The sequence below is a fragment of the Ambystoma mexicanum genome, chromosome 12, assembly GCF_040938575.1.
Source record: "Ambystoma mexicanum isolate Mex_15411 chromosome 12, UKY_AmexF1_1, whole genome shotgun sequence".
NCBI classification, from domain to species: Eukaryota; Metazoa; Chordata; class Amphibia; order Caudata; family Ambystomatidae; genus Ambystoma; species Ambystoma mexicanum.
In genome coordinates, this window is record NC_090936.1 from 77,211,186 (window position 1) to 77,227,023 (window position 15,838).

Here is a 15,838-nt window from a genome sequence, read left to right on the forward strand (position 1 = left end):
TAGAAAATTCAAATAAGCTCAGTCGAGAAACATTGTTTGGTTATCTCACGCCTAAATTGAATGTTCCTATTACAGGATTTGCATTACTTCATTTGATGCTTCTTAGTTGTATAACTCTTTTACATTATTATATTGTATTCTGTTTCATGGTTCAGAGACCAAGAGCCTCATTATGAGCACAGCAGATTTACCACTGATTTACCGCAAAACTCTAATTGAGGTCCTAAATGTTAAAAAGAATGTTTTGATTCATAAGAAAAGAACATTTAATAGAAGTTGAAAACAATCAGGAGTTTTTAACTGTGATAAACCTGAATCTGTCTCCCTGTCTAGTCCCTGGGGATCTGTCACCCAGGTGGTCAGGACACGGCCATCGCTATTGGATCCAGTTCCTGGGGGTGGACCAGTGAGGGAGGATCAGTGTCCCCGAGGAGTGTAAGTGGGACACTGATGGATGAGATTCAGTATCCCCCTTCTTATGACACCTTTTCCCCAACCTACCACGTAGGATACACAAACACTTTACCCCCCTTTTCCTACGCGAACACGTTCGCATATTACAAAGGATGATGGACTAACACTCAATCCATTTACCTGACATGTTCCAACACCAGGGTCAGGCAGAGTCAGGCAATTGTCCAGAACCACACACACCTGATGGCCCTTTCCCTTCCCCCACAGGGATAAAAGGTGGAGCACAGGAGCGCAATACGAGCAAGGCAGACCTCACAAAGAGAGAGCTAAATCAGCACAGCAGTTCAAGAGGAGGAGAAAGACAGCGCATACTGAGAGGTTGACAAGAAGAGAAGGGACCTTGCCCTTTCCGACCAAGGCCGTTAAACCTCTGCAGAAGAAATCATAAAACCATGTACAATAGCCAGCGTGTGTTGCAGCAGATGTCATTGGTAGACGAGACCCTCCTCTGCTGATAACCAAGCCGGGGAGAGACGTTTGTCTCCGTGGTACCAGCCTTGGCTCCAAAGAGAAAGAAAGCCAAGCAGTTCATCACAGCCGGAGAGTCGAGGGGAGAGTCGATAAGAAAACGAACTGTGTTGAACTAAAAGTAGCAAACGGCTAATTGAAATGTGAAAGGTTAAAAGAGATATTTATGCTAGCTAAGAGGGGGGAAATCTGCAACGGAGGAGTCCAGCACCACGTGGGTGCTCAATTAGGAAATTCTGGGCGATTACCCGATTGTTGGAACTATCATAACCAGAAGGCCTCGGGAAAGACGAGAAGGGAGTGAAAGTGGTCATACAGTGGTCTTGCAAAATCCTCTGTACAGTACAAGTCTTTGACCGACAGATGATTGTGAAACTAAGGGAAATTAATCATGCACCGTAAGAGTTGAATGAAAAAGACATGATTGACAAGATTGGCAAGAGTGAACCCAGACGAGGGAAGCTGATAAAGAGGGGACGAAGTCTAAAGTCCTGCAATACAGTGTGTTGACAAGAGTGAACCCGGCCGAGGGATGTCCACAGTGAACTGTACAAAAAGACATTAAGATTTGTGAATGTCACAAAGAAGATTGTGTTGAAAGCCATAGTGAATCCAGCAGAGGAAGGCTAACAACTGAAAAGGGTCCACGCCCGCAAGAGGGCGAATCAGGGCATCACCCAATGTATATGTGAAAAGGAACTTTTTGTTTGTTATTTGAATACATACAGACCACGGCGGCAAGATACTTTTTGGGTCAAAAAGAGACTTAACCCCGGAAACCCTGATTGCTGAAAGCGGAACTGTTCGCTCGTGCTGGGAAAGCTTGAGCATGTGCTATGCTCCAAAGTCCTACCTTGTCCCGTGCTGAAAACGTTGGGAAGGGAGAGACTCAAAGTATCGCTTCCTGACTTATTATTTGTGAACACTTCCTACTTTCTTAAAAACATTATCCCACACTTCTTTGTATTTAGCGAAAGGGTTGACAATAGGTTTTTCAGTATAGGCCCTTTTATTTAATAACACCACCACTAGGGCTGCCTTATTATTATTTGATGGTCGTAGCTTGCTCCCATCTTAGATTTAGGTTTAGATTAGGCATTTTGTCCAACCTACCTATACAGTGTAATAAACACCCTTGAACTTCGATCACTTGTGTATGTCTTTACTGTTGCCACCATTAGTTCCTTACATTACCCTTTCGCCAGTCTTAGATTTTGGAAGCTATACAAACATGCATAACATTTACAACTGTTTTAAATGTAATTATGAACATAAAGCATAACACCAGCCAGAGATTACAATAGGACAGAAAGCGTGCATTGCCTACAGAATGTTTGCCCTTTTTAAAATGCCATGCCCGATGGCTCACCGCCTCCTGTGTTTTATGCTGCAGACCTGAACAGCCCCGCCTCTGCGCCAAGTTCGGAGAAACAGAGTCCCATGGCCCAGCAGCACAGCCCGATGGCCCAGCAGAGTCCCGTGGCGCAGAACAGCCCCGTGCAACAGCCACTACCACCACAGCCACTCCAGCTCCAAGGGCATGAAAGCAGGTACAAACATGGCCGCTCAAGATGGCCCCCACAGGCAGACCATGCAAAAGTGCCAGCTGCAGTCTAGTCATTTGAACTTTCCTATATGGAGGCACAGTAGGATAGAACTTCCGGTATTGGTGCTCTTTGTCTTCATGATATGTTTGCAATCACTGTGCTTATTCAATGGTCATGTCTGTTTTCTTTTAGAATTTTGCCGTGTTTACCAAAAATGCTGTGTTTCATGTATTTCCCTGTGTAAGTAATTTTTCCTCCTCTGGGACTTTGTTATGTTTTTAAAAAAATGGAAAGCTTATGTGTCACCGCCAGGACAGCCACCCGGCGCTGAAGAGTTGAGTCACACAGCACAGTCTCATGGGCCTGTACACTAGTACTTAATCAACAGAAGCAATCGGTAACAACTTCATGTTGGAGTTGATAGAAAAACCTCCATAAACGCTTGCAAATAAAATAATGGATTCCTTTGATAATATTGTGTTTTTATATAGCGCTTCATGCTGCATTCCTCTGCTTCTTAGTGCTGTAATAATAGGTGTTATTACTACCCCGTGTAATTTTACTCACTCTACTGACATTGGGCCTCATTACGACCCTGGCGGAAATCGCGGTGCTAAATGCACCGCGGAGCACGGCGGAAAGCTGCCGATAGCGCCATGGAGGTTGGCGGATTTTCCGCCCCATGGCGACCTTGGCGGGGCGGTAAATCCCCATTCCCCATTTTACCCTTCCCCATTCCCATTTTTGCCCCATAGGGTATAATGGGAGTGGGGAAGGCGTTAATTGCGCCACCGTAAAATACGGTGGCGTAATTAACAACAAGGTCCCGTAGCGCCATGGATTTCTCCGCCCGGAAAAACCAGGCGGAAAACGTTCCATGGCGCTACGGGAACTCGTAGTAGGGCGGACGGGTCCGCCGCGAATAACGCTGGCGTAAACCCACTCCGCCAGGGTCGTAATGAGGCCCATTGGAAGGTAGAAGAGGTGAGTTATCCCTGCCAGGATTCCAGCTTGTAAGCTGCAGGCCAGTCACACGTGTCGGGCGAGTAGTGAACTTACTGAGCTATCACCACCCATAAGTCACCACTGCTACCCTGTGCGCCCTGTGCAATTGCACGGCAGATAAGATGCCTCCAACGCTTACCTCCAATCATGAAACATCGGGTAACTTTCCAAACCTCAGTCCTTCCAAGTGGCTCGGTGTTACGGGTCTGGCTGTAAAAGCAAAAACAGGCCTGTTTTTACCGACCATACCTTTGGGTATTTACTTGATGAGGTTCTAAGCAAATATCGGAACCCCGAGATAAAATTATGGGTTGAAATACTGTATTATAAAAAAGGAGGTCTTGCCCTATTATTTTACACCAGCCTGACAAGTGGAAGTATTTTGATTTTTGCCCTCTGCCTTCTTTTCGAGGGCATTTTTGCACAGCATTCTTACTGAGCTTGCGCTCCTTACAACCCTCCTGGTTTCCTGATCTCCAGGCAATACCTGTGTGCTGTGGCAGCAGGGGAGTTGCGGGGCCAATGCCTCTAGGAGTTACTCTGGCATGCCCAGTTGCCCCCGCTTTCACCAGCCCAGTGTGGGTGTCCCTGCTTGGTTCCATGTACTAATGTCCCCGCAAAAATGTCTCCTGACAAAAAAGTCTCTGGTTTTTAAAGAGACATTATTACATTGAACATGCAGGGGATACCCCAGCAGCCCCCAAATTATAATTCCCCACAACCCGTCCCCATGCATAATGCGACCATACATAATGTCACCAATGGCTTTTCAATGGAACCCTAGGTGTAGCAGGTAATAATGTCCCCATCCATAATGTCACCATATATAATGTCGCCAATGGCTTTTCCATGGAACCCTAGGTGTAGCGGGTAATAATGTCCCCGTACATAATGTCACCATATATAATGTCGCCAATGGCTTTTCCATGGAACCCTAGGTGTAGCGGGTAATAATGTCCCCATCCATAATGTCACCATATATAATATCGCCAATGGCTTTTCCCGGCAACATTATGTATGGGGACATTATTACCTGATACCCCGTTGTGGTTTGCCTCTGCCTCACTTGTGCTTCTATGCGCTATATAGTGCTTCCTCCTGTTCCCTTGGGAGGACACAGTCGAGCAAGGAGATATGCAGTGTAGTGCCATCTCCCCAACTATCAAGAATCGTCTGACCCATATATGAGCCTACTTCACTAAGTACACAAACATAAAATAGACCAAGGAAGCACTTAGACTGGAATTATAAGGCAAACAGATTCATTGCAAATAGCTTTGGTCAGCTCTACAATCCTTAAACTCTCCACGTCTACCAGACCATGATATTCCTTCATGGTACAAGTGCTGCTCCCCTTTGGGTCACTGGGGGAGACCTACAGACTGGGGGCATGATTATGAGTTTGGCAGCATTACGACCAAGCCGTTACCACATGTCGGAACAATCCGGTAACCAGACGGGTCTGTATGAATCGAAGTCATGCAAAGCCTTCAGTTAGTCACCATTTTGGAGTCCCATAGGACTCCATGGGGATCCGGTCACATGCCTTCATTACCGCAAGTGGTAGTGCTTTTTTATGGCACTAATTGCTTCCACACAAAAGCAATGGCAAACATGAGTTCCAAGCGTGAAACCTTACGTTTGGTGGAGTGGTGAAACGTCCGGAACTCTTGGGGCTCATTATGAGTCTGCCAGTAATTCCAGCGGGATACCGGGGAACTACTGTATGGCCAATATCCCGGAGTTACTTGGATATTACGGGCAGCAGAGACGCCAGAAACTCCCCATTTCATGGAGTCCCATAGGACTCCGTGGGATGGTGTTGACCGAATCACCGACACCGTTAGTAACAGACCCAGTGATTCAGGCATTTATCTGCCGGTAGGGGCCTGCCGGTATGTCATAGCCCTTAGCGGTAAACTTGGAGTTGGCCGGTCTGGTATACATTGTTACCGGCACCTTATTTCCGGACCACCCAACTCGTAATGAGGGCCAATATGTTTGCTACCGCCAAACTTCTAATCATGCCCATCGTGGGGAACAAACGCAGGCTTCAACTGTAAGGATGCTTCCTATCGCGAGGGGAGAGGTCAGGAAGAGGAAACCATCTACTCCGTTGCGAGCAAAGCTACATTCAGATCGATGTGAGCGAACGGACTGGCATTGAGAGGCGCATATTGAATATTGAATTCACTGATCCGCCTTTCTTCTCCAAGTCCATGGAAACTAAAGTGCCCTTGGTCAGTAGGATGGGCCCTATCAGTGGCTGTATTGTCCAGTCCTTGGGTCTCCTGTCCCTTTCTAGGTGCCAACATCCCTCCAAAGGCTGAGTCCAGCCTGTCCTTTTTGTTCCCCTCTGCCTCTCCCTGTGCAGTCCCTTGCTGTAATCTGTTCAGAAAGCATTGCGTGGGTCGCCTTCTAGCAGGGGGGAGCGCCCAACAAGGGGGGATTCCTCTTTCAGGTTTGTGCTTTGGCACTCATCTGGGAACTCCGGTATTGCATTCATTCATCCCCAACCGTTTCTTTTAAACCAAAATTACTTGGAAAAAAACTCATTGAAATATTTGGGGGGGTAAGGGATTACAAGGGGTGATGAGGGGTTTGGGGTAGGCTTTATAATATAGGGAAGGAGTGGTTTGGCAGGACACCACCACCGCCCAAATATAATAAAATCTAATTTGGATGAGTTGTTTTTAAATAATTTCAGCAATAAATAATTATTTTGAAAAAACTCATGTCGGTGTAGGAAAATAGAACTGGGAACTCCCTGTCTACTCTTACTAGAACCAACATTCTCAATGCTTTTGGCTAAATAAGACTCCTAATTCCCAGAAGCCTCCCCTCGTCAGGGCCACCAAACCCTTCTTCTGGAGGTCCACTATCCCTCGACCAGGGCCACCAGACTTTCCAGGCTGTCGTCATTACAGAAAGTAAATGGGGAAAATAGTGTGCCATGAGCTTGTAAACAGTTCTGACCCTCCTTCTGAGTCACAGATTCCTATGCGCAGGCTATATGTTTAACACACATGTAGTTGGTACAATGGCACATGTGTGTAACTTCCAAAGAGTGAGTACAGGCCTCCTACAGTATTTCTGTTTTTTTTATTTAGTTATTTGTGGTTAAACTATTCACCTTCAAAAGCATGCAGTTAATTAGAAGTGTACATTAAAATATACTGCAATGATAAATATTCACAATAGTTAGACAGTCTGTCCACAAATTCATCCGATTACTTTTTTTAAAGACCATTTCTCATTAAACTCCCTTGAGGGTAATGTCATCTAAATGTACTTCTACAGTTGATGAATTGTATTCAACAATATTATGTATCTTCCTGCAACTAAATACGACCCAAGCTCACCCGAAACAATTGAGGTCAGGTAATAACCCTGCTTGCTCTAATTCTCAGTATATTGGTCTATCAATACTGGGCACTCGGTTAAAAGGTGGCGTGTGAATTCTAATGTACTATAGCAATCTACAAGTTCTTTTGTCAGAAGGGGATTCTGTGCCAAGGACCAATTACCATCAAAGAGGGCAAAATGTTGTACCAGAGTTGCATAACGAATTGCTGCAATCGTTTGTCTCTAGTGACCGAATCACCCCGGTACTACGTGAACTACATTGGTTTCCTCTCCAGGCCACCATACTGTTCAAGATTGCATGTATTATCTACAAAGCAGTCACGATTAGCACTCCAGCGTACCTGGCGGTTAAACTCCACATATCTGGTGGCACACACATGCTTCTTATGCCAAAAATCACCAACCGGTTTGAATCACAACTCGTCCGCAAAGAGAGAACCCCCCAATCCTTCTCTTGTCACTCACCCACCCTCTGGAACTCGAATCTGGTGTCTGCTTGGAATGTCCTTTACAATTCTCCAATTTCGCAAATCTCTCAAAACATGGCTTTTTCAACAAAACCTGACCTAGGACTAATTCCAATGGACGCACAAATGAACACACAGACCCCAATTTACAGTACTGCGCTACTGTTAAAATGCCAGCCCAAATGCTGACTACCCGCACTCAGGACTAGATCTGTGCTTTCAACAATAAAATACGAAAATAGTGACAAGTAGGTAATTTGCCAGTGCAAGGTAACTACATTGTAGTTTTGAATATTCCTTCATGCTATTAAGCCTGGCAAGGTGTTCAAACTTGCCAGTCTGATCCCATATGTATGCCTTCTCGGCAATCTACTTCTTAAATGCCCAGTAATCCATGTCTGCATTCATATTCCAGCAATAGTGGCATGGAAGTTATGGCAGGAGCACATTTTTTACAGGTCTTAGTAGATGCATGGTTTCTTAAAGCCGCGCCCATATAGTGGCAGCTTAACAATGCTCCCAAGTAGACAAGCTGGAGGCTCTAGGGACCTGCTCCCCCTTCTTTCCCCCCTCGGTTGCCTGTAGATTCCTTACCGCTGCATTTACCGCTCTGCCCAATCCCGTGTTCCGGGGCATTCACCTCCAGCTCTGAATAATAGCGCCCCCCAACTCCATTGGTTAAAGCCCTCACCCCCCCCCGCAACAGGGGATCCAAGGTGAATTGCGCCGGACCCAGTTGCGGTAGCGCTAATTGCATTGGGTGGTATCCCGGCACAATTAGCGCTGGGATACCGCCTAACTCATGATGAGGCCCTTTGATTGTAAAGCACTCTGTTGCTTCCTGAAGCTCAGTCCGTGCTCAATATATACCCTAATAATAATAATAATAATACTACTAATAAACCTACCAGAGCCAAGGCATCACATCCATGAGGGAGAGAGAAAGAGAGTGAGAGAGAACGAGACAGGCGGAGAGAGGCAAAGAGAGAGAAAGGAAAAGAGTGCACTCCCGCTGAGCCAAAGGCCCAGCTACTGCTAGCGACAGTCAATGGCTTCTCTGCAAAAGTCCTTCTATTGGTTATATTCTGGTGGCGTATAGCTGCTGCCAACCACCGAGCATGAATAATGTGGGCAGGAGGGAGATTATGAGTCTCGTGTGTGTGTCTAATGACCATTTCTTTTTCCGGTACACAACCTTATAGGCGACTCTAAAGTGCCATGAACTTGCTCATTCATAAAAATGGGGTGTTTATTGTCGAAACAGCGATGGCACTAAGGGCCTAAACAAGCACTGGAAATGCCAACAGCTTTGGGTTTTTTGTAGGCATGGAATAGGCATTTGCCAGACGCTGCACAATGGTACTGATCGCTATGAATGGCAACAGCTGGAAAGTGGTGCATTTACCTGGGCATATGATAGCAGTGCCTGGCAATTGCCCATCTAATCCCTGACAAGGAAGGATAGCTCAGGGGAAACATGCTCGCCTTGGAAGCAAGACGACACAGAGCAACACAGGTTCGATCCACGGTCCGCGCTTAGAAACCTCTGGGTATTAAGCGCGTTATAAATAACCAATCATATCATATCATTATACACACGCCAAAACTGTTGGCTTAGGCAATGCTTGTGTTTGGCAGGTCTTCAGTGGAAGGAACAGATGTGAATTAAGTGGCTGAAGGCAAACTTGGTGATATGATATGATAAGGCATTTATAACGCGCCTATACACAAGTATTTCAAGGCGTGAGATGTGGTGAACACATTTTTAGTATGCGAGCAGTGTGTTTACAGCTGCAATGAAGCCATTACCTCTCAGCAAACTGCTTAAAAAAGCACGGGCGCGCCAAAGTTGTACATTACTGCTTGATATAGGGAGTTCAAAGAGGGAAGAGGAGCAGGTAGTGGATGGGAATGGCCATAGGGAATAGCATGGCCAAGGGCAGCTAGCGGGTGTGTAAACAGCCAAACAACACCCACAAGCTGTGTGTCTCACCTCCTAGCTGTACTCCAATGCTATAGTCTAAGCACCACCTAACAGCCAAAACTAAAAACGAGTTGATAAGTTAGTAAGACAACCATCATAGGATTTCTGAGATTAGTAAAAGTGGATCTTGAATAATTTCATTCAAAACTCTGTCCAGCTTTCGAGAAATGCAGATGTGTAGGACCTAGAACAAAGACTTGTGTACAAATAAACCACTGTAGAATGTGTATGGACCCACTGAGCTAGGATGATCATGTTGAATACCCTTGCTTCCACGGTACACATATCTATTATTGGTGCTTAACCCCCCGATCCGTTATATTAAGAATGGAGCTTTTAAGATGCAGCTTAAGCACAAATCTCTTAACTCCATGCAAGCGCCACCCCCCCCGTTCCCTTGCTCCCCACCATACCTCTTTCCACAGTCACCCTTGCTTCTCACAGACATTTTCAATGCTTAAACTAAAGCCACATCTATTGGCTTTGCCAATGCATGTTATAACATTTAGTGCCTGGTCCATGTGAGCTTGATCATTGTTACACAGCATGATATGCATGTGTCAAAGGTTTAGGCCTTATAGCAAGCCAGAATAGTACATAACCACCAGATGCAAATTGGAGTGATCTTGTGAATGTAAGAAAAGTACAAACCCCCTGGACTGAAGTGGCTTGAGGATGGAACTAAAACCAGGGTCTCAGTGAGATTTGGGAAGAAATTCCATTGGAATTACCGGCACGCTCGTTTACCGTGAACGCCACTTGGACCTACAAAAAATTACTACAGGATTCCGAGCAGTGGCAAGGCAGTGTTAGTCGCCATTCATGGGGTCCATAGTACTCCGTGGGGGATTCGCATGTGGAAATGTCACCTGTTCTTTGTGTGTTAAAGTGGAGGATGTACCTCCAGCACTTGGCTGGAGATAAATCATCCACTTTAATTCCATCTCAGAATTCAACAGTGTGGCAAAACTGGCAGAAATTCCAGTACCACAAAAATCTTGGCAGTAGCAGAATTATGGTCAACATTTTACCGCACCGCCAAGCTCGAAACGAGGCCCCAAATGTGTACTGCATAATGGTACGAAAAGAATCTAGCACTTTTAGACTCCCTATTCCTGTTAAAGAAAAGGTGTTCCTGATCGCCTACATGGACGTGTCTGGGAGGGCGTCAAGGAATAGGGAGGGCATCAGAAACCTCACCTTCCCCGGTAACAAGCATTAACGAACAATACTAACACCGCCACCTTGTCGGAACAATAAACCAAGCTCTATCTCACCAGTAGTTTAAAACAGAATACCGGAACTCCAAGGTCCTTCAGACCAACGGCAGGTGTGGAGGACAAAATTACTAAAGCCAGCTAACTTGAAACCGGGCCAAAGTCTTGCAACATGGATATGATTTGATAAGTGATTTATATCAGGCGTAATAATAAGACCAAGAGGTATCTAAGCGCAGACCGGGGGATCGAACTGTGTTGCTCCGTGTCGTCTTGCTTCCAAGCCAATCATGTTGCCCCTGAGCTATCCTCCCAGATCCAGATAGCTCTCCCCTGGTTCCTGAAAACTGTACTTTCCACTGTGTAGGAGCCTCTTTGCACTTAGGAACCATAACTAGGTATCAGTCAGTGCTTGAGAGTCAGTATACAAACAGCTACATCTTCGGGTTCTTCTTGAAGAAGCGGTCACAACTAGTTTGACAGGCTGAACTTTCCTCATCTACAGGTTGAAGGTAAATTGCCTGCGTAACTGTTGAGCACCATTTGCTGTCACAAAGGCAAGCAGAATCAGGAACAGAAGAGCGCTGGTTTTAGTAAATCCAGGTTTGTTGAAGAGGGGTCCAAGGCTTGGGTTAATAATCACAGTAAGTTCCAACCAGGCAAATTGTCTCAGATTCCAATAACAAGTCTCTCATTCCGGAGTCCCATTCCAGTTGAATGTGTCAAGTCTCAGTCACTCACGGTCCGGGCATTTAAGTGTCCCTGCAATTGGTCTCTTTGGATGGGATCTGCTGCTTCTTGGGGGTTCTTGTGAGACCCTTCCACCTGGGTTTCAGGGACTGAATGTGTTAGTGTGTTGGGCCTAGGCGGCCGCAAGAGGAAAGGCTGGGTGAGTTCTGCTATGCCACGCTCCAGAGCTTCCACCAGGGGCCAGATCTCTTAAGCTGCTCTGCAGAAGGCATACACAAATCCACCAGCCAGAGAAGACATCACTAATGTCCATGGATCTGAGGGCCTGGAATAAAAAGTGTGACCGTCCACTTATGCTGGGAGGATAAACATGCTAGAGCACTGGGGCTGCATGGCATAGACATACCTGGTGACAAAGGACAGATTCTGAGAGGAGGGGGCATCAAATGGGGCTAAACCTAGTCCACCACTCCATTCATGACCACACGAAGCTGTACTGTTACTAGGGATGCAATGTTCCTACCTGAACATGGCTTTAGCTTAAAGGCGAGGGGATCAAAACCACTGAGACGATGAAACGTGATGTGTGACATGGCCACTAGGCCGTCCAATCTACCCTTGGCCACCTGCCTGCACAAATCTGATGCAAATAGCTTTGGGGACCTGAATACTGCATCCGGCTGGATGAATAAAGTCCTTCCTGCTCCCCTCCATCAGGCCTGAGTCTGGAATGATAACAGAGAGCCTCCCTATCCCTGAATCCAGGCTGCCATTGCGAAGGATAACAGAGGGCAGGGGGGGAAGGAAGCGCTCCAGAAGATAGATCTGGCTTGCTCTGCCAAGCATCCTTGATGACATGGGGGTGGCAATACCATCTTGGAGGCAGGAAGAGAACGTTCCACAGTCCTGCACCTCTCCGAATTCAGGCACCACCCTGCCTGTGCTTGGGTTGCATCCCCACAAAACCTGGAGGTTGGAATTTGGCTTGAGCAGCAGCTGATGCCATCCTGCTCCTCAAAATGAAAGGGCATAAACTTGCCAGACAGCTAATTAAGGGATGCAAACTGGGCCCATGGTTGGTGTCCTGACATTAGTGAATACGCGCGAGGAACTCTTGTGGCCAGAGATCCCACCGAAGCAGAAGCACATCTGAGAGAGGGTGCACATCCTTTTTAGCAAGGTATCGAAGACGTGTCCCCTTTCACAGCATCAAAAAGATCTGCTTTAATCTGATGGATCCCAGGAGTGACTTGTTACTTTTAGGAAACTGAATGTGATTCCACAGCAGAGGCTTCTTCGCCAACAGAAAGAGAAAGGAAGAGAAGCCTGTACCCCTTTATTTCCTACATTAGTAGGATGTGATATGATAGGTTATATATAGCACGCTTAACACCCAGAGGTTTCTAAGCGCGGACCCGGGGACCGAACCTGTGTTGCTCGGTGTCGTCTTGCTTCCAAGGTGAGCACGTTGCTCCTGAGCTATCCACCCGAGACCAGCAATGCAGCTGATTTCCTCACCAGCACTATACATTCTCAATTCAGGGATCTCATCTGCTCAGTTCATGGGGTAGGGGAATCCCGAAAGCAACTGCCTCCCTGGGCTGGGACGTGGTTTCAAGGAGGTTACCTTCTTCCATGGAACTAATGTCCCGGTGTCTCCCTCTGGCATAGACCAGAACAGGGCTCAGGGCTTGGAGAACAAGACTAACGAGACATCACTGAATTAGAGGGCTGAGCAGTTGGCTCCCATGTGTGTCTTACCTGGCAGAGAGAATGCGTAAATGCCCGCTTTGGGTACTGGAAGTAGGTCACCATCAAAGATGCCATCCACTGCGGTGGGACAGTCAGAACCTGCCAACGTCTTTTATGCGTTCTCAAAATTGCCTCATCGATTTGGTCATATAAGAGCACATGGCTCTCCAAAGCACCCACCTCCATAGCACTCAATCCATCAGGGTTGGAAGGACAACAGGCCAAGACAGACAAGCAATTGCAGGTTGTACACAAATAACAGGTGAGTGATGAATTCAATAATACATGTCATTAGCTGAAGTTGTACATGGTATGCTGCTGAGATCAGACCGGCATCTCAGTTACCAGCCACATCTGATGTTGTCAAAAGCAAGAGCGGATCTGAAACCTGTTAAGATCTTTTTTCAGAGCAGTGTCCGCTCAGCAATCTGCAGCATTCACTGATGATGCCCTCAGGTGATACTGATGTACATCATCTGACATTGATGTATGATATGATATGTATGATGTACATCATCATAATGACACCATGTCAGCTATTTTATCGAGTTAAAGATCTTGTAGAGAAATGGCTACAAGTGCCGGGCCCAGGCATACAAGATATATTGGATAAAGTCACCCTCGAACAGTTTATCGAGCTCCTTCCCCCTCCAATGCAAAGGTGGGTCTGACAACATCACCGGCCCACCTTAGCAGAAGCAGTGGACATAGCTTCCGCCTACCAAAAGGCCGGAGGGGGGAACAAACCCTTTGAGACAGGCCCCTCCAACCGTAGCATGTTACCCCTTAATGAATCACCTATATCCAAAGGACCTAGAGCTACTTTGCCAAGGTGGAGACCAGCGGAGGAACGCCCTCTCCGACAGGAGGAGAAAGAGACCAGCCCCGAAGGCCGTTCACCCACGTTGGCTATAGGATTCTGTCAACCGCAATGCTATGACTGTGGCGAATGGGGCTATATAACCCGCTTTTGCCCCCGAAGAAGAGGTACAGAGCCAATGGAAATTGGGTTTATGAAAGCGGAACCAGGTCCCCGGTTCAAGGGACCATATACTATGGACATCAGGGTGGATGGGATCCCAGCCCGAGCATTACTCGACAGCGGAAGCAGACAGACCACCGTACTGCCAACCGTAAGTGATTCACCTTACCTATCTAATATACAAGTACCCATACGCTGTATACACGGGGACGAAAAGGCTTACCCCATGAAAACCGTAAGACTAGAAGTAGGCCCTAACATTACAGAGATGCGAGCTGCCATTCTACCTTCCTTACCCGCCCCGGTTGTCATTGGAACCAACCTACCCCACTTCCACCAGGCCCTTAATGCCCTGGACCACAACTGGTGGGGCGAAGCACCTTTTGCCCAAGAACCAATACAACCAAGTACTCAGAACCATAAAAAAAACGGTACTGAAAAAAGGGAAGGCCGTCTTGCTCGGTGTGAATCCATGTATGTCACCCAACGGATAGCCTGGAACCCTGAGGATCATTAGGAATCCATCCGGGGAGAGACCTTAACAGACCCCACCCTAAAAATAGCCTGGGAAAGAGCCAACCCAGAGAAGGATCCAGACCTAACCAAGGGACCGGGTTTCACCCCTAGACAGGCTCTAATATATCGAGTCTTCCAAACTGAGGAAGGCGTTCGAAAGGAGCAATTACTTCTACCGAAGGCCCATCATATGATTATCCTCCAACTGGCACACAACCACCCGTGCGGGGGTCATATGGCCTCCTTAAAGACCAAGCAAAATATCTTTAAAAGATTCTATTGGCCAGGAATCTATGGAGCTAAGTTTTGCAAGGAATGCAAGACCTGCCAGCTGACAAGCAGAGAAAAACCAGCTAAGGCTCCTTTACAACGTATGCCGTTGATTACCATACCCTTCCAGCGCATCGGTATGGATCTGGTAGGACCACTGGAACCGGCAAGTAGGGGTACCAGTACTTGTTGGTTATCGTGGATTATGCCACCAGGTACCCAGAGGCCTTTCCCCTAAAGGGGACATCAGCCAAACAGATTTGCTATCAGCTAATCCCTTTTTTCACAGGTGGGCCTGCCTACCGAGATCCTTACCGATCAAGGAACGAACTTCATGTCAACCATCATGCGACAGGTCTGGGAAAGGTTACAGATCAAACAGTTACGTACCTCATTCTATCATCCCCAGACGGATGGATTGGTGGAAAGGTATAACAAAACCATAAAGAAAATGCTGAAAAGGGTGGTAGGACCTGAAGGTAAGGACTGGGACAGAGTCATACCTCTGATCCTAATGGTGATGAGGGATACGCCCCAATCCTCCACTGGGTTCTCACCTTTTGAGTTAATATTCGGGAGACAGCCTCAAACAATTCTGGATCTGGTCAAAGAAGATTGGGAAAACAACCAAGAAACCTCTTTAACCGAATACGCCGAAGAACTACGGGAACACCTATCCACCCTGAGAACAATGGCTGAAACCAATCTAGGACTGGCACAAGACAACCAAGAGAGGGCATATAATAAAGGGAGCCATCTAAGGAAGTTAGAACCATGGGACAGGGTACTAGTCTTGTTACCCACCAGCACCAAAAAACTGTTAGCCCGGTGGAGAGGGCCGTATGTGGTGAAGGACGTAGTGGGACCGGTTAACTATCGGATACTTCAAACTGACCGAACCCCTTCAGATAAAATATATCATATCAACCTCTTGAAAAAAATTGACAGAATCCACCCTGGTAGACATCCTGGCAGCCTATGGGATAAGGGAGAAACCACCATACAGACAACTGGAAGCAGTGCAATGGGGTGCAACCCTGATGGACCTAATGAGGAACGAGATCCAGGAAACCCTCAAACCCCATATAGAATCCTTCTCC

At 46.8% G+C, this 15,838-nt stretch overlaps 1 protein-coding gene across 10 annotated transcripts in view; it reads left to right on the forward strand.

Annotated features, from left to right (window-relative positions):
- The window catches only part of MAGI2 (membrane associated guanylate kinase, WW and PDZ domain containing 2), a 3,248,720-nt gene that overhangs the window by 3,009,416 nt on the left and 223,466 nt on the right, over positions 1 to 15,838 (forward strand). For all 10 annotated transcript variants that reach the window (XM_069628034.1, XM_069628038.1, XM_069628036.1 and 7 more), the window contains one exon: positions 2,336 to 2,492. In XM_069628034.1, coding sequence (XP_069484135.1) covers positions 2,336 to 2,492 — 157 coding nt within the window. The remainder of the gene's footprint in view (positions 1 to 2,335; positions 2,493 to 15,838) is intronic.